This window comes from Ylistrum balloti, unplaced genomic scaffold (assembly GCF_031769215.1).
Source record: "Ylistrum balloti isolate Yb309-2 unplaced genomic scaffold, AGI_CSIRO_Ybal_v1 Utg369640, whole genome shotgun sequence".
In the NCBI taxonomy this organism is placed as follows: Eukaryota; Metazoa; Mollusca; class Bivalvia; order Pectinida; family Pectinidae; genus Ylistrum; species Ylistrum balloti.
This window is the reverse complement of record NW_026781901.1, coordinates 1,802,521-1,827,248: the sequence shown is the minus strand read 5'-3', so window position 1 is coordinate 1,827,248 and position 24,728 is coordinate 1,802,521. Positions and strand designations below refer to the sequence as shown.

The 24,728-nt window shown below is 35.2% G+C and overlaps 1 protein-coding gene across 1 annotated transcript in view; it reads right to left on the bottom strand.

Moving 5' to 3' along the window:
- Positions 1 to 24,728, bottom strand: part of LOC132553769 (uncharacterized) — a 46,327-nt gene that overhangs the window by 10,094 nt on the left and 11,505 nt on the right. The window contains exons 3-4 of the mRNA XM_060218045.1: positions 1,525 to 2,736; positions 288 to 387 (exon numbers count right to left, since the gene is read on the bottom strand). Coding sequence (XP_060074028.1) covers positions 288 to 387; positions 1,525 to 2,736 — 1,312 coding nt within the window. The remainder of the gene's footprint in view (positions 1 to 287; positions 388 to 1,524; positions 2,737 to 24,728) is intronic.

The window sequence follows — 24,728 nt, the reverse complement described above, 5'->3', positions numbered from 1 at the left end:
CTCCGTCAGCCAAATCCTATAGTTCATGGTGTAGTAATCACAAAGAAGATAGAACTCTTCAAAAGTTTTGTTCTCAAGAAATTGTTTTGGAGATAAACAAAAAATTTTTAAAAATTCACCAAACTATCTTAAATCTAAAGAAATCAAAATTAACTGTTTTTTTTCCAAAGATGAAGTGTCTACTAGAGAACATATTAATCAGTCATTACACATGAAACATAGGACAAGAAAAATTAATCAAATCAAACAAATTGAACGACACAATGTTTTATATATCTCTGTCTTACTTCTGTATATCCAATGGCAGGCCAGAGTCTATTGGCTCAGCACGTTCCCTCCCTGGAACTTCTGGCATTCTGATCTGGCCAGAAGCGATACTGTGTCCCTCTGGATTGAGAAGAGTATTTAAAATGAAATAAACAGTGCAGAAAAACGTAAAACAAGGAATCTGTAATGTCATTCCATACTATTCCACTCACATACCTGATAAAATGTATAACGATGTACAATTATCATTTACAATATATAACCTTTTAGAAATTGTTCCCCTCACCAAAGGTACACCTGTATGTGGAAATTCCTGTCTCATCAGTGTAATATGTGTAACTACCTGAATCAACAATCGATTAACCAATCACTTGTTTCAGGAAGTTATTATAACTTCCAACAAGGAAGCTGTAACAGAATAGGGTTTCGATGTGTTGTTACAAAAATACAACAATAAAAATACTGCAAATGTCATAACTTATACAAAGTGATAACCATGAAAAAATTCCCTATAATTTTGTAATGTAGCTAAACTTATACAAAGTGATAACCATGAAAAAATTCCCTTTAATTTTGTAATGTAGCTAAACTTATACAAAGTGATAACCATGAAAAAATTCCCTATGATTTTGTAATGTAGCTAAACTTATACAAAGTGATAACCATGAAAAAATTCCCTATAATTTTGTAATGTAGCTAAACTTATACAAAGTGATAACCATGAAAAAATTCCCTATAATTTTGTAATGTAGCTAAACTTATACAAAGTGATAACCATGAAAAAATTCCCTATGATTTTGTAATGTAGCTAAACTTATACAAAGTGATAACCATGAAAAAATTCCCTATGATTTTGTAATGTAGCTAAACTTATACAAAGTGATAACCATGAAAAAATTCCCTTTAATTTTGTAACGTAGCTAAACTTATACAAAGTGATAACCATGAAAAAATTCCTTTTAATTTTGTAATGTAGCTGAACTTATACAAAGTGATAACCATGAAAAAAGTCCCTATAACTTTATCATGCAGCTAAAATAATCAAACTCATTTTACTAATTAAGCTATTCAATTTCTTTTGGAAAAGCATTTCCAATGAAAAAAAATACTGGTCTACTACTTACACTCTCCAATGTTTGTTTTAACCATTTTGAAATACATGCAGAATAATCTAACACGATGGAAATATCTGCCATTTGTACAATATCTTAAATAAGAGATCTTCATAGTATTATCTATACTAGATTAAAGACTGACCTGATTGAGCTTTAGCAAGGAGGTGTGGTCGTTTCCTATCCCACGCTTCTTCATAGGTCTGTGACACAGGGGGTGGGGGAGGGTAAAAGTTGGGAGGAGATCCTGGAGACAGTGGAGGAGGTGAGTCTACTACTGTTCTTTGGTTAACAGGGCTACTGTGTCTTAACATGTGGACTTTGTCTTCCAGCTCCTGTTCTCGTTTCTTTGTGTCCCATGGGGACTCATATGTGTTAGACTCAGCTGGAACAGAAGAGCCTGAGGCACCGGGTAGATTTTGAGGTGGTCGATGAGCAGGATTATTCAAAGGTGGCAGGCCTTGCGGAGGTCGCTGAGCAGGGCTTGGTGAAGAGGACACTCTCATTTTCGGTTGTCCTGGTATTGACTTTGGTGGTTGTGTTGTTCGCATAGAGTTTATGTCTGTCCATGGTTCATCATAAGTTGCACTTGATGAAGCACTTTCATCACTTTTCGGTAAAACCCCTTCACTTTGCTTCCTTGAAGCTTCCTTTACTCTGTTTTCAAACTGTTTTTGTTTTTCCTCTGTGTCCCACGCATCCTCATATACAGATACCTCCGGCTGTTTCACTTTCGGTTGTATAACTACTCCTGGAATGATTCTATCATCATTACTCTCTGGGTATTTGCTTTCTGCCTTCCCAACAATGTTTGAAAAATGTTGTTGACTTTGCTTGGAATCCCATGGTTCTTCGTATGCACCGGTATAAATCTCTTCTACTCGACCTGCAGACTGTTTTGGAGAGGACCTAGTTGCACCTCTTGCAGTAAAAGCACTGGATACTGTGTTCATTTTGGGACTTTTTACTTTTTCTTCACCTACTTCAAAAGTTTGACCGTGTGTGTGATTAGGGGACTTCAGCGGACTGGACGGATTACTACCTTTCCACGTACTTAAATGATCATAATCATCCAGTTCTGATTCTGGAATTTCACATGTAGTCTCCACACCAGTGTCAACACCTGAATCAAAGCTTGTTCCAGCTATGTTAAACACATGATCATAAGTCAATCCTTCCGATTGTGCTCGGTGTAATGGCACTTTTTTGGTATTCACAGGGTTGTTTCCCTTTGATGAAGAAATATGTTTACTCGTATCTGGGGCAGCCTGAGCAAGTTCATATACACTTTCCTCTGTTCCCTTGGCAGGTGCTGAATATCTTAATTTCTGAACTTCCTGTTTCCGGTTTCTTCCAGCTTAGGAAAAAAAAAACATAATTATTACAACAAACAATAAATTGATTACATCTTGTAGTGTTATATATAATTAGCATAATGAAAGAACTAATGACCAATGATTCTGTTCAATACTATTCAAACTGTCAGTCATACGAAAGATGTGGGTATTTTTCTTCTGTAAAAATTTGTGTCTTGACTGATTAAAAACACATACAAATTCAAACGGAAAATACAGTATAATGAGAAATTTAAACTTGCCATATACCACAAGATCCAGTTTTTTAGTCAGGATTATATATAATTTCATCCTTTTGACCAGATAGAATTAGCTAGATTGGAATTATTTTCTTTATGATGCTTCACTAATAGATGGTGTGATGATCTATGATATGTAAGTGTAAATTTATATGGTGTATTACCTGTATGTGTCATTGAGGTGACAAGTAGCAGCTGACAGACATTCTACATTTCTGTTCTATTTTTTTTCTTTTTAAATATTCACTGAAAGTGATCACCAGCTGATGATGTGATTTGTAGTTAAAATCTAATTATGAAAAATCAGTGACGCAGTTAGTAATTTGGAAAGCATATTCTCCATCAATCAGTTTCTATTCACCATCAATCACTCAATTTCTATTCACCATCAATCAGTTTCTATTCACCATTAATCAGTTTCTATTCACCATCACTCAATTTCTATTCACCATCACTCAATTTCTATTCACCATCAATCAGTTTCTATTCACCATCAATCAGTTTCTATTCACCATCTCTCAGTTTCTATTCACCATCAATCAGTTTCTATTCACCATCAATCAGTTTCTATTCACCATCAATCAGTTTCTATTCACCATCTCTCAGTTTCTATTCACCATCAATCAGTTTCTTTTCACCATCTCTCAGTTTCTATTCACCATCAATCAGTTTCTATTCACCATCAATCAGTTTCTATTCACCATCAATCAATTTCTATTCACCATCTCTCAGTTTCTATTCACCATCAATCAGTTTCTATTCACCATCTCTCAGTTTCTATTCACCATCTCTCAGTTTCTATTCACCATCAATCAGTTTCTATTCACCATCAATCAGTTTCTTTTCACCATCACTCAGTTTCTATTCACCATCAATCAGTTTCTATTCACCATCACTCAATTTCTATTCACCATCAATCAGTTTCTATTCACCATCAATCAGTTTCTATTCACCATCAATCACTCAATTTCTATTCACCATCAATCAGTTTCTATTCACCATCAATCAGTTTCTATTCACCATCTCTCAGTTTCTATTCACCATCACTCAGTTTCTATTCACCATCAATCAGTTTCTATTCACCATCTCTCAGTTTCTATTCACCATCAATCAGTTTCTATTCACCATCTCTCAGTTTCTATTCACCATCAATCAGTTTCTATTCACCATCTCTCAGTTTCTATTCACCATCAATCAGTTTCTATTCACCATCAATCACTCAATTTCTATTCACCATCAATCAATTTCTATTCACCATCAATCAATTTCTATTCACCATCAATCAGTTTCTATTCACCATCAATCAGTTTCTATTCACCATCAATCAGTTTCTATTCACCATCTCTCAGTTTCTATTCACCATCACTCAATTTCTATTCACCATCAATCAATTTCTATTCACCATCAATCAATTTCTATTCACCATCAATCAGTTTCTATTCACCATCAATCAGTTTCTATTCACCATCAATCAGTTTCTATTCACCATCTCTCAGTTTCTATTCACCATCAATCAGTTTCTATTCACCATCTCTCAGTTTCTATTCACCATCAATCAGTTTCTATTCACCATCAATCACTCAATTTCTATTCACCATCAATCAATTTCTATTCACCATCAATCAATTTCTATTCACCATCAATCAGTTTCTATTCACCATCAATCAGTTTCTATTCACCATCAATCAGTTTCTATTCACCATCACTCAGTTTCTATTCACCATCAATCAGTTTCTATTCACCATCAATCAGTTTCTATTCACCATCTCTCAGTTTCTATTCACCATCCATCAGTTTCTATTCACCATCAATCACTCAATTTCTATTCACCATCAATCTCTCAGTTTCTATTCACCATCAATCAGTTTCTATTCACCATCAATCAGTTTCTATTCACCATCACTCAGTTTCTATTCACCATCAATCAGTTTCTTTTCACCATCACTCAATTTCTATTCACCATCAATCAGTTTCTATTCACCATCTCTCAGTTTCTATTCACCATCAATCAGTTTCTATTCACCATCTCTCAGTTTCTATTCACCATCAATCAGTTTCTATTCACCATCAATCACTCAATTTCTATTCACCATCAATCAGTTTCTATTCACCATCAATCAATTTCTATTCACCATCAATCAGTTTCTATTCACCATCAATCAATCAGTTTCTATTCACCATCACTCAGTTTCTATTCACCATCAATCAGTTTCTATTCACCATCAATCAGTTTCTATTCACCATCAATCAGTTTCTATTCACCATCAATCAGTTTCTATTCACCATCACTCAATTTCTATTCACCATCAATCAGTTTCTATTCACCATCAATCAATTTCTATTCACCATCAATCAGTTTCTATTCACCATCTCTCAGTTTCTATTCACCATCAATCAGTTTCTATTCACCATCAATCAATTTCTATTCACCATCAATCAGTTTCTATTCACCATCTCTCAATTTCTATTCACCATCAATCAATTTCTATTCACCATCAATCAGTTTCTATTCACCATCACTCAATTTCTATTCACCATCAATCACTCAGTTTCTATTCACCATCAATCAGTTTCTATTCACCATCAATCAGTTTCTTTTCACCATCAATCAGTTTCTATTCACCATCAATCAGTTTCTATTCACCATCTCTCAGTTTCTATTCACCATCTCTCAGTTTCTATTCACCATCTCTCAGTTTCTATTCACCATCACTCAATTTCTATTCACCATCACTCAGTTTCTATTCACCATCAATCAGTTTCTATTCACCATCAATCAGTTTCTATTCACCATCAATCAGTTTCTATTCACCATCAATCAGTTTCTATTCACCATCTCTCAGTTTCTATTCACCATCACTCAGTTTCTATTCACCATCAATCAGTTTCTTTTCACCATCAATCAGTTTCTATTCACCATCTCTCAATTTCTATTCACCATCAATCAGTTTCTATTCACCATCAATCAGTTTCTATTCACCATCTCTCAGTTTCTATTCACCATCTCTCAGTTTCTATTCACCATCAATCAGTTTCTATTCACCATCTCTCAGTTTCTATTCACCATCTCTCAGTTTCTATTCACCATCAATCAGTTTCTATTCACCATCTCTCAGTTTCTATTCACCATCAATCAGTTTCTATTCACCATCAATCAGTTTCTATTCACCATCACTCAATTTCTATTCACCATCAATCAATTTCTATTCACCATCAATCAGTTTCTATTCACCATCAATCAGTTTCTATTCACCATCACTCAATTTCTATTCACCATCTCTCAATTTCTATTCACCATCTCTCAGTTTCTATTCACCATCTCTCAGTTTCTATTCACCATCAATCAGTTTCTATTCACCATCTCTCAGTTTCTATTCACCATCAATCAGTTTCTATTCACCATCAATCAGTTTCTATTCACCATCTCTCAGTTTCTATTCACCATCACTCAATTTCTATTCACCATCTCTCAATTTCTATTCACCATCTCTCAGTTTCTATTCACCATCAATCAGTTTCTATTCACCATCTCTCAGTTTCTATTCACCATCAATCAGTTTCTATTCACCATCTCTCAGTTTCTATTCACCATCACTCAATTTCTATTCACCATCTCTCAATTTCTATTCACCATCTCTCAGTTTCTATTCACCATCAATCAGTTTCTATTCACCATCTCTCAGTTTCTATTCACCATCAATCAGTTTCTATTCACCATCTCTCAGTTTCTATTCACCATCAATCAGTTTCTTTTCACCATCTCTCAATTTCTATTCACCATCAATCAGTTTCTATTCACCATCAATCAGTTTCTATTCACCATCAATCAGTTTCTATTCACCATCTCTCAGTTTCTATTCACCATCAATCAGTTTCTATTCACCATCTCTCAGTTTCTATTCACCATCAATCAGTTTCTATTCACCATCAATCAGTTTCTATTCACCATCAATCACTCAATTTCTATTCACCATCTCGCAGTTTCTATTCACCATCAATCAGTTTCTATTCACCATCAATCACTCAGTTTCTATTCACCATCTCTCAGTTTCTATTCACCATCAATCAGTTTCTATTCACCATCAATCAGTTTCTATTCACCATCAATCAGTTTCTATTCACCATCAATCAGTTTCTATTCACCATCAATCACTCAATTTCTATTCACCATCACTCAGTTTCTATTCACCATCAATCAGTTTCTATTCACCATCACTCAGTTTCTATTCACCATCTCTCAGTTTCTATTCACCATCAATCAGTTTCTATTCACCATCAATCACTCAATTTCTATTCACCATCAATCAGTTTCTATTCACCATCAATCAGTTTCTATTCACCATCAATCAGTTTCTATTCACCATCACTCAATTTCTATTCACCATCAATCAGTTTCTATTCACCATCAATCAATTTCTATTCACCATCAATCAGTTTCTATTCACCATCAATCAGTTTCTATTCACCATCAATCAGTTTCTATTCACCATCACTCAGTTTCTATTCACCATCACTCAATTTCTATTCACCATCAATCAGTTTCTATTCACCATCAATCACTCAATTTCTATTCACCATCAATCAGTTTCTATTCACCATCAATCAGTTTCTATTCACCATCAATCAGTTTCTATTCACCATCAATCAGTTTCTATTCACCATCTCTCAGTTTCTATTCACCATCACTCAGTTTCTATTCACCATCAATCAGTTTCTATTCACCATCACTCAATTTCTATTCACCATCACTCAGTTTCTATTCACCATCACTCAATTTCTATTCACCATCAATCAGTTTCTATTCACCATCAATCACTCAATTTCTATTCACCATCAATCAATTTCTATTCACCATCAATCAGTTTCTTTTCACCATCAATCAGTTTCTATTCACCATCAATCAGTTTCTATTCACCATCAATCAGTTTCTATTCACCATCTCTCAGTTTCTATTCACCATCACTCAGTTTCTATTCACCATCAATCAGTTTCTATTCACCATCAATCAGTTTCTATTCACCATCTCTCAGTTTCTATTCACCATCAATCAATTTCTATTCACCATCAATCAGTTTCTATTCACCATCAATCAGTTTCTATTCACCATCAATCAGTTTCTATTCACCATCAATCAGTTTCTATTCACCATCACTCAATTTCTATTCACCATCACTCAATTTCTATTCACCATCAATCAGTTTCTATTCACCATCAATCAATTTCTATTCACCATCAATCAGTTTCTATTCACCATCAATCAGTTTCTATTCACCATCACTCAGTTTCTATTCACCATCACTCAGTTTCTATTCACCATCAATCAGTTTCTATTCACCATCACTCAATTTCTATTCACCATCAATCAATTTCTATTCACCATCAATCAGTTTCTATTCACCATCAATCAGTTTCTATTCACCATCAATCAGTTTCTATTCACCATCAATCAGTTTCTATTCACCATCTCTCAGTTTCTATTCACCATCACTCAGTTTCTATTCACCATCTCTCAGTTTCTATTCAGTTTCTATTCACCATCTCTCAGTTTCTATTCACCATCAATCAGTTTCTATTCACCATCAATCAGTTTCTATTCACCATCAATCACTCAGTTTCTATTCACCATCAATCACTCAGTTTCTATTCACCATCAATCAGTTTCTTTTCACCATCTCTCAGTTTCTATTCACCATCAATCAGTTTCTATTCACCATCTCTCAGTTTCTATTCACCATCACTCAGTTTCTATTCACCATCACTCAATTTCTATTCACCATCAATCAATTTCTATCACCATCAATTTTCTATTCACCATCAATCAGTTTCTATTCACCATCAATCAGTTTCTATTCACCATCAATCAGTTTCTATTCACCATCACTCAATTTCTATTCACCATCACTCAATTTCTATTCACCATCAATCAGTTTCTTTTCACCATCAATCAGTTTCTATTCACCATCACTCAATTTCTATTCACCATCAATCAGTTTCTATTCACCATCAATCAGTTTCTATTCACCATCAATCACTCAATTTCTATTCACCATCAATCAGTTTCTTTTCACCATCAATCAGTTTCTATTCACCATCACCATATTCACCATCAATCAGTTTCTATTCACCATCAATCAGTTTCTATTCACCATCAATCACTCAATTTCTATTCACCATCAATCAGTTTCTATTCACCATCAATCAGTTTCTATTCACCATCAATCAGTTTCTATTCACCATCAATCAGTTTCTATTCACCATCAATCACTCAGTTTCTATTCACCATCAATCAGTTTCTATTCACCATCAATCAGTTTCTATTCACCATCAATCAGTTTCTATTCACCATCAATCAGTTTCTATTCACCATCAATCAGTTTCTATTCACCATCAATCAATTTCTATTCACCATCAATCACTCAGTTTCTATTCACCATCAATCAGTTTCTATTCACCATCAATCAATTTCTATTCACCATCAATCAGTTTCTATTCACCATCAATCAATTTCTATTCACCATCAATCACTCAGTTTCTATTCACCATCAATCAGTTTCTATTCACCATCAATCAGTTTCTATTCACCATCTCTCAGTTTCTATTCACCATCAATCAGTTTCTATTCACCATCACTCAATTTCTATTCACCATCATTCAGTTTCTATTCACCATCTCTCAGTTTCTTTTCACCATCTCTCAGTTTCTTTTCACCATCAATCAGTTTCTATTCACCATCTCGCAGTTTCTTTTCACCATCAATCAATTTCTATTCACCATCACTCAGTTTCTATTCACCATCAATCACTCAATTTCTATTCACCATCTCTCAGTTTCTTTTCACCATCACTCAATTTCTATTCACCATCAATCAGTTTCTATTCACCATCTCTCAGTTTCTATTCACCATCAATCAGTTTCTATGGTTAATTTATTATTAAATGCAGTTTTCTTGCAGGTGCATACATCTATATGCATTTTTGTTCATGAAACATTTTGTGTTTGAAAATTATTTGTTTATTGAATTAAACAGTTGCAGTGCCTCTGTTGCTGTGAAATACTTTTTTGTATTTGAGAGAAATATACACATGAAAAAAAATCCACAAAAACAATAAAAAATTCTGTACTTTTCAAATCTTTTGATGACGTTGGCTTCCAGCATCCGGCTTCCTGGTAAGGTCAGGGGTAATTTTTAGTAAACATAAGGTCTACTATTAATATCTTCCTGTTACTGTACAGTTTTTATTTGAAGATAAAAGATGACTTCCTCGTAATTCCGATAATATCCTGTATTGTATATATACAAATCAAGATATCCCAGAGGGTTCTTTGTGCCCACTATTGTTTGATATTTATTTGTTCTTTGACAGTTGGATCTTTTCCCTAATTTTCTTCTTTGTTATGCTCTTATTGCTAAGAAATTTGAACATTCCTTTGCAGAAATAGCGATGATAACCTTAAACATTATTTCATTCATTTTTGTATACAATTTCATCTGTTTGGAACCATTTGTTGAAGGTTCTCTCGATTATCAATGCTAATTATGCCAAAAATATCCCCCTTTTAGCGATGACCCTACTTGTATTGCACAACATGGCCGGACATTTCAGTATCTTGAGTGTCCTCCATGCGCAGCTGTCGCAGCCCTGATTCTTCTATGCATGGAATTCATCAGGGTGTTAACCCTTGCAATGGGAATGTTATTCCATTCTTCATGCAAGGCACGTGTGAGCTGGACCAGATTAGTGGGGGCATTTGGACGTCTCCTAACTCTCCTATCCAATTCGTCCCACAAATGCTCAATTGGAGACAAATCTGGACTGAATGCTGACCAATCGATTGGGATTACATTATTGTTGGCAAGAAATTGCTGACAAACTCTAGCGACATGGGGCCGGGCATTGTCTTGCTGGAATATCAGGTTCTGTGCTTGCACACATGGCACGGCAACTGGGCGAAGGATTTCGTCTCTATACCTTACGCCGGTTAAATTACCGTCAATCACAATCAGGGGTGATTTAAACCCATAGGAGATACTGCCCCAAACACATACTGAACCACCGCCAAACCTATCCCGCTCAGCGACGCACGCGTCGGTGTAACGTTCCCCTCGACGTCGATATACACGACGTCACCCATCCAAACGGTAGAGAGTGAACCGGGATTCGTCAGTGAAGAATACCCGTCTCCATTGCCTCATAGGAAAATTTCTGGGTAAGTGTGCTCGTAACCAAGCCAATCGGCGTTAGCGATGCGCAGGAGTTAGGGGCAGACCAACATAGGGACGTCGGGCTCTTAGGCCATTGACATGTAATTGGTTTTGAACCGTATCAGGATGAATATGGCGGTCATGACTGCCTAGTGTTATTTGCAGTTTCGGTAGCTGTGAGATGGCGATTACGTAAGTGAGAAAGTCTTATAAACCGATCCTGATGTGGCGTCGTGACACACGGACGTCCACTTCACGGTCTGTCGATGACCCTCCCCGTCACTCACACACGTTGGACAAGACGTTGAATTTTCCGAATATGCACACCAAAATGTGCAGCAACCTGAAGTTGGCCCTAACCCTGCAAAAGCATTCCTATAGCCTGTCCCCGCTGGACTCCCGTCAATCGTGGCATGGATGTAAATTGCTTAATTCGAATCAAACTTTGAAAAATCAATCCGAATACTTGAACAGTATCAAATAGACTTAAAATTTCCATTGGCGAACTCAATGACCTTCCCCTGCACAGGATTCTTGTATTTTAGCACGTGCCTCGCACGGACCGCGAACAACACATCAACCTGACCGAGTGTCATTATTCTAGGCCAAGCAATAAATCATTTGTCGTATATTTAGTGTACCCGGCCTTTCTTTTTCGTGTTAGTTCATGAAAATAAATGTTCACAAAATAGCCCTTTTCTCTGCAAAACTTCAAAAACTTAACCCCTAAAACTTTTTATTTGACAACAATATATATATAAAACAACCTTGTATACCTCAGCTTCAAACATGGAAGATTACATGCATGTCCAGTTAATTGGTTACCAAAGGGCTATGTGACATATGATAAACACACACTGGTGTATCCTATCCTCAGACTTAAGTGATGTCAAGTGTCTACTTTACATCTGCATTCTTTTAACAATCTTCTGAAAATATCCCCATACATCTTGAAGATCATACACATGAGAACCTACTTAAACTTACAAATCACAATCCATTAAAGTATATCTATCAGTAAAAATGTGTGCTATATTGACCAAAACATAAAGAGTTGTAAAAGTCTTTGTCCATCTATTTTTGTTAATGAACATGAACAACCTTTGTCTGTAGATTTCTACTTTTGAATATGAACAACTTTTGCCAATCTATTTCTACTCCTAAAGAAAAACAACCTCTATTCCTGTATTCCTATTTCTGACTAGAAACTATTTTCTATTATCTTCCAGAATACTAGAAACTATTTTCTATTATCTTCCAGAATACTAGAAACTATTTTCTATTATCTTCCAGAATACTAGAAACTATTTTCTATTGTCTTCCAGAATACTAGAAACTATTTTCTATTATCTTCCAGAATACTAGAAACTATTTTCTATTGTCTTCCAGAATACTAGAAACTATGTTACAGATTTACAGATATTCTTTCCACATCACCACACATACAGCTGAACAATTTATAACAGGTTCAATTCAGAATGATGTATATCAAGACTACTTACATGTAGGAAGACTTGAAACAAAAACAAAACTTAATCCCACTGGATCCAAGGAACATAAATTCACTGTCCTTATAGTGTCCTCACAACAACAGCGTGGTAATCCTACCACCACATTCACTACAAGTTATAGAACACCACGACGAATTTAAACCTCTTGTATGAAGTACTTGTGTGTAAGCCTGGATGGTTGCTCTAAAATCCCTGGCCAGTGGGCCTCCGGACAAGACCTTTATATTGTAGTACAGTGTATATAGGCCTACACACTAACAAAGTGTTTCACAATTAGTCATAATATTACCATGAATTTACCGTAAATCTCTCCTCTATCCACATACACTTCAGGAGTCATGTACATCTTACACAAAGTGATTCTCTCTCTTCTGGGACGTGACTTGAAACATTTCATCTTATATACACATACCCAAGCTTTAAAAGGTTCAAAGGTGAGTTTTACCTCTTCCTTCCTGACATTTTATGTAGCTTACATAGTTCATGTTGTATAGTGATACAATATACTACCGTATTTCTCCGCCAATTAGCCCAGGGGTGTGGTAACAGTCATTGTTGCATGTGATAAGAGCAAAAAATTGAAATGATCTAATACCCAACATATACTTCCATATAAGATTAGATTGCTATGAATCAGTGAACACCTACCCCGTTAAGAAGACAACAGGGTAGGTAGATCAAAATTCTTGATGGCCGTCGTGGCATGACACACACGACAAGGAAGTTCATCAAGTAAACAGGACAAATGATGAAAAAGACAACGGGTGGAATTCCAATTTACAATGAAGTTAATTGTTTTCAAATTTTAAGCTTTTCAACAATTTGTTTTACACATTTTCCTCTTTCTTTTTCTAGATTTAAAGAAATTCTAAAGTGCCAATATGGCATAAAAATTAATAAGTATTTTCAGTTCTTTTTGTCACAAACCTTGATACAATGTAGTACAATGCTAAAGCATTAACAAGAGACCCCCGAGGGATCTTGGTGCCCACCATTGTTTGATTTTTATTTGCTCTCTAATTGTTGGATCTTTTCCCTTCTTTTCTCTTCTCTTCTTTGTTTTGCTCTTAATGATAAGAAATTTAAACATTCATTTTCTGAAATAGCAATGATAATCTATACCTGCCCAATCCAAGATGGTCACCTGAAAGCCATTTTGTTTCTTCTGATCAGTCCCAAAATCAAACAGACCGAAGACGAGACGAAAGGGAACATACATATAAAATTTGAGAGAGATCCATTGGGTACCTCTTAAGAAATAGGGATAACAATCTTTACATGACAAAATCCAAGATGGCTGCCTGTTGACCTTTTTGATTTTTTTTATCACTCTCAAACTCCAACAGGCACAACTAGGGACTAAGAGGATGAACCTATACATGAAATCTGAGAATGATCGATGCAATATTTCTCAAGAAATGGCCATGACAAATTTTCCAAGTCAAAATCCAAGATGACCACCTGTTGGCCATTTTGTTTTTTAACTGATCAGTCAAAAACTTAAATGGGCACAACTAGGGACAAAGGGGAACCTACATATGAAATTTGAGAAACATCCATCCAGACGCAGGGCAATTTAAATAGTCCATCATCTGAAGAGCTAAAAATCTCATTTCAGGATGTGTAAAGTACTGGCGTCATTGGGAACTGAAGTTAAACTCTCAGAGGTATGCTGTACACTTAAATTGCATGTATCAGTATCTTTTCTGTAGTGGTTGTAAAAAAAAGCGTAATAGTTTTGGTGGAGAGTACAGCATATGGCTATTCATTAGGTATATTAACAATAATATTTAGCAGCACTGGTCTGTATAATTCAACCTATGTTTGTTCTGCAATAAGCCAAGGAAACCAATATACAAATTTTTACAAGAAAAATGAAAAAGTGTTTGTTCATGGAAGGGCTTATTGTCAGATACATACAGTAATATTAAAACAAAGGCTGGCAACTATCATAAACATATGAACAATAACCCTATTGCTACAGGACCTTTTTCAACTCTATATATATGTATTCAATTCAAACTGCAATCAAAACTGCTGGAGCCATTACCCTTTATATCAGTGAATCCAGTCTGATGTTTTAACCCTATTTTTCAATCTTAAATAATCCTTCATAAACCGATGTTTTGCTGATGATCTATAGTTCAATTTTGTTGAATCAGAAATAATAAAGGGCCATAACACTGTTAATAGTTAACTCAGTTTCAGAGTAGTGGTGTTAACTGTATGATAAATAATTCAAATATTTTATGGGTAAAAGTTATGTTTTTCTGTGGCAGTGTAAGTATGGATCTTTTACTGAAGTAAAGGTTTTCTCCAGCAGTGTGAGTATGGATCTTTTACTGAAGTAAAGGTTTTCTCCAGCAGTGTGAGTATGGATCTTTTACTGAAGTAAAGGTTTTCTCCAGCAGTGTGAGTATGGATCTTTTACTGAAGTAAAGGTTTTCTCCAGCAGTGTAAGTATGGATCTTTTACTGAAGTAAAGGTTTTCTCCAGCAGTGTAAGTATGGATCTTTTACTGAAGTAAAGGTTTTCTCCAGCAGTGTGAGTATGGATCTTTTACTGAAGTAAAGGTTTTCTCCAGCAGTGTAAGTATGGATCTTTTACTGAAGTAAAGGTTTTCTCCAGCAGTGTAAGTATGGATCTTTTACTAAGTGATGGTTTTCTCCAGCAGTGTAAGTATGGATCTTTTACTGAAGTAAAGGTTTTCTCCAGCAGTGTAAGTATGGATCTTTTACTAAGTGATGGTTTTCTCCAGCAGTGTAAGTATGGATCTTTTACTAAGTGATGGTTTTCTCCAGCAGTGTAAGTATGGATCTTTTACTAAGTGATGGTTTTCTCCAGCAGTGTAAGTATGGATCTTTTACTGAAGTAAAGGTTTTCTCCAGCAGTGTAAGTATGGATCTTTTACTGAAGTAAAGGTTTTCTCCAGCAGTGTGAGTATGGATCTTTTACTGAAGTAAAGGTTTTCTCCAGCAGTGTGAGTATGGATCTTTTACTCCAGCAGTGTAGTATGGATCTTTTACTGAAGTAAAGGTTTTCTCCAGCAGTGTGAGTATGGATCTTTTACTAAATGATGTTTTCTCCAGCAGTGTGAGTATGGATCTTTTACTGAAGTAAAGGTTTTCTCCAGCAGTGTGATGGATCTTTTACTGATGGAGCAGTGTGAGTATGGATCTTTTACTGAAGCAGTGTGAGTATGGATCTTTTACTAAGTTTTTCTCCAGCAGTGTGAGTATGGATCTTTTACTGAAGTAAAGGTTTTCTCCAGCAGTGTGAGTATGGATCTTTTACTGAAGTAAAGGTTTTCTCCAGCAGTGTGAGTATGGATCTTTTACTGAAGTAAAGGTTTTCTCCAGCAGTGTAAGTATGGATCTTTTACTGAAGTAATGGTTTTCTCCAGCAGTGTGAGTATGGATCTTTTACTAAGTGATGGTTTTCTCCAGCAGTGTAAGTATGGATCTTTTACTGAAGTAAAGGTTTTCTCCAGCAGTGTAAGTATGGATCTTTTACTAAGTGATGGTTTTCTCCAGCAGTGTAAGTATGGATCTTTTACTGAAGTAAAGGTTTTCTCCAGCAGTGTGAGTATGGATCTTTTACTGAAGTAAAGGTTTTCTCCAGCAGTGTAAGTATGGATCTTTTACTAAGTGATGGTTTTCTCCAGCAGTGTAAGTATGGATCTTTTACTGAAGTAAAGGTTTTCTCCAGCAGTGTGAGTATGGATCTTTTACTGAAGTAAAGGTTTTCTCCAGCAGTGTGAGTATGGATCTTTTACTGAAGTAAAGGTTTTCTCCAGTGTGAGTATGGATCAGTGTGAGTATGGATCTTTTACTGAAGTAAAGGTTTTCTCCAGCAGTGTGAGTATGGATCTTTTACTGAAGTAAAGGTTTTCTCCAGCAGTGTGAGTATGGATCTTTTACTGAAGTAAAGGTTTTCTCCAGCAGTGTGAGTATGGATCTTTTACTGAAGTAAAGGTTTTCTCCAGCAGTGTGAGTATGGATCTTTTACTGAAGTAAAGGTTTTCTCCAGCAGTGTGAGTATGGATCTTTTACTGAAGTAAAGGTTTTCTCCAGCAGTGTGAGTATGGATCTTTTACTGAAGTAAAGGTTTTCTCCAGCAGTGTGAGTATGGATCTTTTACTGAATTAAAGGTTTTCTCCAGCAGTGTGAGTATGGATCTTTTACTGAAGTAAAGGTTTTCTCCAGCAGTGTAAGTATGGATCTTTTACTAAGTGATGGTTTTCTCCAGCAGTGTGAGTATGGATCTTTTACTGAAGTAAAGGTTTTCTCCAGCAGTGTGAGTATGGATCTTTTACTGAAGTAAAGGTTTTCTCCAGCAGTGTGAGTATGGATCTTTTACTGAAGTAAAGGTTTTCTCCAGCAGTGTGAGTATGGATCTTTTACTGAAGTAAAGGTTTTCTCCAGCAGTGTGAGTATGGATCTTTTACTGAAGTAAAGGTTTTCTCCAGCAGTGTAAGTATGGATCTTTTACTAAGTGATGGTTTTCTCCAGCAGTGTAAGTATGGATCTTTTACTGAAGTAAAGGTTTTCTCCAGCAGTGTGAGTATGGATCTTTTACTAAGTGATGGTTTTCTCCAGCAGTGTAAGTATGGATCATTAACCTTTGTTGTGTACTGTTTTAGAAATCTAAGTTCTATAGTGTTACTTACATTTCACTACTAAGATCACTATGATAACAAGTTTAGTAAGTAGCCATCTTACTTCCTACATTATAACCACACAATTACATCTCAACAAAAACCTCGTCTTCTATGTGAAAAGTGTTCCATCAATCAGTAGAATTATAAATGAATATGACATATTGGATTGAATATCAAATGACTCCCATATATATATATCTAGCTTTGCATATAAACCACTGTAGAATGTATCAGACACAAGTAATTAATAGTTTACAGAAATATTACCCTTTTATTCTCTTAAATATGAAACAATTTCAATTTGAAATTAAAATATAAAAGTTGAAATGAATGACGTTGTGTTTTTAATATTCAAGTTACAATTAAAATGATGATATTGTGTTTTAGCATTATCCATTGGTCATAATGACTATAAAAATAATACAAACCATGATAACTGAATTGTCCTATAATCCTGTTGAAACCATGCCCTGAGTAATATAGTTTTCAGCTGATATTGTGACCTTTTGTATCAGCCCGTGTCATGTTATATTATGCACATTTAAAATCCATCTATATAGGGAAACAACTTGGCCCTCATCTACAGCACGCGGAGTGTAACACTTCCTTTCTTAGGTGTTGTTGCCCTCAGCTTTGTTTTAACGCACCGTCAACACTTTCTTGCTACCACTTGCGATATGTAAATAGTACATCTGGTATTGATCTGACCAGAACCATGACATGTATGAAGTTGTATTCACAACAGACCCTTGATGACTTAGCACAGAATGCCTGGCTCAAATCATTAATGTTTCCATAACTGAAGACCATAATTATCAAATAACACCAGAAGTAATACAGAGCCATCGGTCACACAATTAACACATTACAAAACCAAATCCTTGTTCCCTGTGACACACGAAAAGCAACAGGGCTAGAAAAAAGTGTACATAAAAAACAAAACTAACACAAATGTAAGTCTTACCATTTAAAAGCATTGATAGAGCAGAATTATAAAGATAATACCCAGAACATCTACAGTAAGCCAAGACATTCCATTAGAAGAAACAGGATCTTCAGGACATCTTGATCTATACAAAACCATTTCCTTCAAATAAACTTAAGAAATAAATCTCCTTACAAGAAGATTCCAGTTATTCCAGTCACAGAATAGACTAATCCGTACACTGAATGATGAAAGAAAGGCTCTGGATTATATAACACTCAGCTGGATAGGAAAGCTAGTACAGTAATGGTAAATGCAAAACATTGGGGTTTATTTGTTGGATGTAACATCCAAGCCAGGGTCATTTTGAGGAGGGGTTTCCATGTAATAGCTGGTGGCTACTTTACTGAACACCATACGGAAGGACCACTAAATGTAAATCAACAGCATTAACCAAGTTTCTTACACATGAAGTGATACAATAAGGTATTGTCTCTGATCTAATTACATTCCTAAGAATCACATTTTTTAACTGCCACAGGTTACTGGGGACGAACCACACCTTTCGGATTTTCACCTGAGAAAATACATTTTTAACTGCCCCGGGTTACAGAGGATGAGTCAAACATTTAAGATTTTCACCAGAGAATCACATTTTTAACTTCCCCATATCATAGAGGATGAAGCACACCTTTCAGGTTTTCATCTGAGAAAAACATTTTCACCAGACGCTACAGTCTCTTTGACCAGGAAAATCACAGCAGTAATATTGACAGCAAGAACCATCAGGTTCATCACCATATAATGAGACATATTGGTAGTCTCTGTGGTCTCTCATGGTAATATTTGACATTCTATAGATTGTTACTTCTGACTTCAATGTTGATTGAAGGTTGTAATAACACTAGGCCAGATTGTACTAATTGCCGTACATAATATACATTAAGCATTGAACCTTCTTGTTATGGCATTTATTGATGTTGTAAATGACAAAGCTTTGTCAGCAAACATAATAATGATGGAGGTAAGCTTCTGAAGTGAGAACAGTTTGTTACCAATTTGAATATTTCAAAATTATAGTTTTTCATGAAATTACTTTGAAACTTTAAAGATATGTTTTGCAGTCTTAAACTTCTGCTTTTTAATAAAAACAGAATATCATAATTGTGAAATACAGCATTTCAGCAAAATGATGTTCACAAACTGACAAAAATTGCTAGCTTACCTTAAATATTCTTAATATATTCCACAGTGCAGCAGGCTGATCAAGGTAAAACGATTTTCAAGGACATTGCAAAATTGAACCACACATATATACATGTATATCCTCAGATAAATTGAATGATGAAAGTTAAAATTGCATCCTTACGATGATTCTGCCCAAGTTAGTGGCCTGATCTGTGTAAGGGAATGTGTTTAAGTACTGTGATAAGACAGCTCCAACAAGTTGCCCTGCTCTTATGATACAGAGCCAAAAACATTTGCCAGAGATTCACACATGGGCTAACAGATAAGTGAAAATCTAACTTATCCAATCAAAATTCAGATAAGGATAATTAATTCAAGTATGTGCTTTTGCCTTCGTCTAAACAGAAAGCACTGTGTCAATTTGCCAATAAAACCACCATTATCATTGTATCGTGTAACTAGATGCAATTCAAAATTCATGCATGAACTTCTCCTATTAAACTGTAAGGTGTACAACTATTTCCAGAATTTTAAACATACACAACAGCAGAGAACTATAACACACTGTCAGCTTTATAGCTGAAACAATAATCCTTTTAGTGTTTTATCCAGTTTTAAAGAGGCGTGTTATTGTAATTTACTTCAAATACAGTGTTATCTGGTACCGACCACACACACTGCCACATCAACAGCCTACTGATATTGGTCTGTGTTAAAGGTAGAGTTTTACTCCACTTCTAACAAGACATGTGTCAATTAATTCTTTTCAGAACCAAGATGTAAGACTAGAAAATAGAATGTGGCATTTTCAAGGTTAAGTGTCCTATTAATCATTGGTGTTCTTCCTGTTATTAATAATTTGTATCGCCTGTGTATGGAATTATCATGGTAATTTTCAACATATTTGATATTCAGATATCCATCTTTATGAAAGTACAGATCATACATACAATACTGATAAGTCTTCATGAAGATTGGCATTAGAAATGAAGAGTTAACGTACTGTGAAGGAATCTTATATCAATTATATCATGTATAACAACAGAATTTGGTTAATACATGTACATCTAATATGTTTTTCATAATTTGAAATATGTTTTCATAATACATGTATATATGTATCGTTTTTGTTTTATACACTGTACGATTCATTTACATCTGTTTTCAATCTGTCATGAATATCTATTATCATATCCTGACATCAGAAGATAACAAGCAAGATTGAACTAATAAGATAAAATCCTGTATTGAGGAAGTAGAGCCGATGCCGGTCATATTATAAGATTCGGTTGTAGATTCCTGTACTCTTCAGCTGGATACCAAGGACTATGCAGGGTGATTGAGCAGTAGGGAGAGCCAAGTCAGAAATATCCATATACAGATCACAAGGATTTACTTCAAAATAGATACACAAGCCATGGTTTCTAATTCAGTAAGAGTTATCTCCCATTTCATATATTTACAGTTATAAGAATAGAGTTGATTTTTTCTATGGTTAGAATATTAAGGATCCCCAAGGTAGTTCAGATATCATGTCATCATTACTGTAAGAACGTCTGCTGTTTTATTGACTGCTACAAGTAATAGACAAACAAATTGTGACTTGTCAGCACAGACTATTACCACCAAAGTCTGTTAATACACAGTCAGCCAATCTCATCCATATTCATTTTGTCAGTAATGATAAATGACAAAACAGCCTTTAGTTCTGCTTAATTTTTTTACATATTGAGTATTTGCCTGTGTTTTACTTTGATAGATATATAGTTTTACGTTCAAATGAGTTCTACATTTCAACAAAAAAACAAATCAATTTGTCAGATTTTATTGAACCGCTGGTTTAAGTAAACTGTATTACATTTAAGCCAGTAAGATATAGAGAAATATCTCATTGATAAAAGTGGTGTTTTTCACTGTTAAAAACATGCACTTAAAATTGACATATTGGAATGTCTGGTACAAAAAACACAAAACCAGAAACCTGAAGGGGTTGTGTACTAGTAATGTGACCTTCAATTCCATGGTAAACTTTCATTTCCATGAAAACCAGCAAGCAATGTAATGCAGATTACCTTATCAGAAACCAAACCCAATCCCCAACTGAATGTCTTTGATGTAAAGCAAGTACATAAGACATTTCATGAAGAATCATTGTGACAGCTGTAGGTTACAGTCCTATTTTCAGTCGAGCAGTAATTTGACACAGGTTAAACTGTCTCTGAACTTTTTATAAAAAAAGATTTTGTCTGTTAGTGACATGAATAAGGAACATTTTCTAAGTGAAAATAAAAATTGATTCACCATGAATCTATTTTTGTGTCAACATATTTTTAATGATCTAAAAAAAAAACTAACTTGTTGTAACGAGCGAGTATTGTCCATGAAAAGCCAAGTCACCTTCTTTGTTTCACATCTGTTTTAAATATGCCAGTAATCTGGTTATTTTACATGTGAAAATATAATACAAGAATATCTTATAGTCTTCAGTCATAACAAATATATTTCATTTGTGTGTCTTAACATTTTTTGTATCTTTCACTCGTGATAGATACTGAAATATTAGCCACACTTCTGAATATATTTGTTATGATTGAGGACACCACTAAATATCCACTATTTAGATAAACATGTATAGGTGACATCTTGTGACACCTGATATAATGTATAGGTCCTGTAGTATCTGGTGACATCTTGTGACACCTGATATAATGTATAGGTCCTGTAGTATCTGGTGACATCTTGTGACACCTGATATAATGTATAGGTCCTGTAGTATCTGGTGACATCTTGTGACACCTGATATAATGTATAGGTCCTGTAGTATCTGGTGACATCTTGTGACACCTGATATAATGTATAGGTCCTGTAGTATCTGGTGACATCTTGTGACACCTGATATAATGTATAGGTCCTGTAGTATCTGGTGACATCTTGTGACACCTGATATAATGTATAGGTCCTGTAGTATCTGGTGACATCTTGTGACCTCTGATATACATGCATAGGTCCTGCAGTATCTGGTGACATCTTGTGACAACTGATATAATGTATAGGTCCTGTAGTATCTGGTGACATCTTGTGACACCTGATATAATGTATAGGTCCTGTAGTATCTGGTGACATCTTGTGACCTCTGATATAATGTATAGAACCTGTAGTATCTGGTGACATCTTGTGACACCTGATATAATGTATAGGTCCTGTAGTATCTGGTGACATCTTGTGACACCTGATATAATGTATAGGTCCTGTAGTATCTGGTGACATCTTGTGACACCTGATATACATGTATAGGTCCTGTAGTATCTGGTGACATCTTGTGACACCTGATATAATGTATAGGTCCTGTAGTATCTGGTGACATCTTGTGACACCTGATATAATGTATAGGTCCTGTAGTATCTGGTGACATCTTGTGACACCTGATATAATGTATAGGTCCTGTAGTATCTGGTGACATCTTGTGACACCTGATATAATGTATAGGTCCTGTAGTATCTGGTGACATCTTGTGACACCTGATATAATGTATAGGTCCTGTAGTATCTGGTGACATCTTGTGACACCTGATATACATGTATAGAACCTGTAGTATCTGGTGACATCTTGTGACACCTGATATAATGTATAGGTCCTGTAGTATCTGGTGACATCTTGTGACACCTGATATAATGTATAGGTCCTGTAGTATCTGGTGACATCTTGTGACACCTGATATATTGTATAGGTCCTGTAGTATCTGGTGACATCTTGTGACACCTGAAATAATGTATAGGTCCTGTAGTATCTGGTGACATCTTGTGACCTCTGATATACATGTATAGGTCCTGCAGTATCTGGTGACATCTTGTGACACCTGATACAATGTACAATCTGAAATCAGGATTTTGTTTCCCAAATGTTTGTAAAAGTCAATCACCTATCTATCACCCATTTCACACTTACACATGTATAAAGAAATGTTGTATCATCAGTAAGAGTTATTTCCCTTAGCATATGTCTTGACTACAATATTTAAAGTCATTTTAACTAATAACAATGCATCATCAGCAAGAGTTATTTCCCTTAGTATATGTCTACACTAAAACAGACAGGCAGCAATCTGTATAATGGCATTTGTTGGATAAGGAAATAATACTACATTATTAGATGAGTTCTTGTTATACATCCATACAAACTACATACACCTCTAAACATGATGCTATAATTTCTAACCCATAAGTCTCTCTTTATCATCAATCAGTTTTATTCTGAATCAGCCCAGGAGCAACTAGATATTCTGGGGCTGATATATTATACTACACAGGCCCCTCTCCTAGATACAATTTGATGTATCTCAAATGTTGTTTCTGCATGATGGTCTCATGTTACACCAGAAAGGGTTATGGTAGGAAAGACAAAATTCTTTTAATTCAATGACATTCATAACCCTATGAATACTATGTTTTAGAAGGATATATCAACTGTATACAAGATTTTTTCCCAATCAAAAAATTAACAGAGAGATTGGGAGAGGTCATTAAATATATAATTCCCTACAATCTGTAAATACTGATTAAAGGCAAGGTTTTTCTAATAGTATCATAGATTTATCATTGTGTCAGTTATTCAACAGAAAAATAAATCTCAAGTTTCATTATCTGTAGGGGCACAATAAGACTTTCTTACAAACCTCATAAATAATCACATCCTGTTACAAATTTGTTTACGTCAATAGGTTAGAAAATCAGAAGATGTAACTAACATCCTCGCAGTCCTGTCTAATTTGTGTTACAGATAACCCATCCCATTTCATTTAGTAAACACAAGTATCTTTTTGTGTGTATGATTATCCAGTACAAACAGTGCAGAACAACAATCATCCCACAAACAACAAAGTTCAATTGATCACAGATTATTGAATTTGTCACAAGATAAAGCACCTAGTAGGCATGTGATCTTATAAAACACTTAAAACCGCCTATGTATACACCGCCAGGAACAGGCCTCATGTCCTGTCCGTCCTGTAGGTGTTTACATCACCATACTATCATCAAGGTGGACCTATAAAGTTAATTAACATCTTGTACAAAGTACAACAGCAGATGAATCATGTACACTACCATATACACTATATAGTGTTAATCATGTATACTCAGTATATCAGTACATAGTTAGGTCATATGTACTATGAGCATTTTCTACTGCCCAAATTCAACCCTTAAAACGTGTGGCAAATTACCATTGAATTCTACCATTTATAATAACTATAGTAACAATAAACTGTTG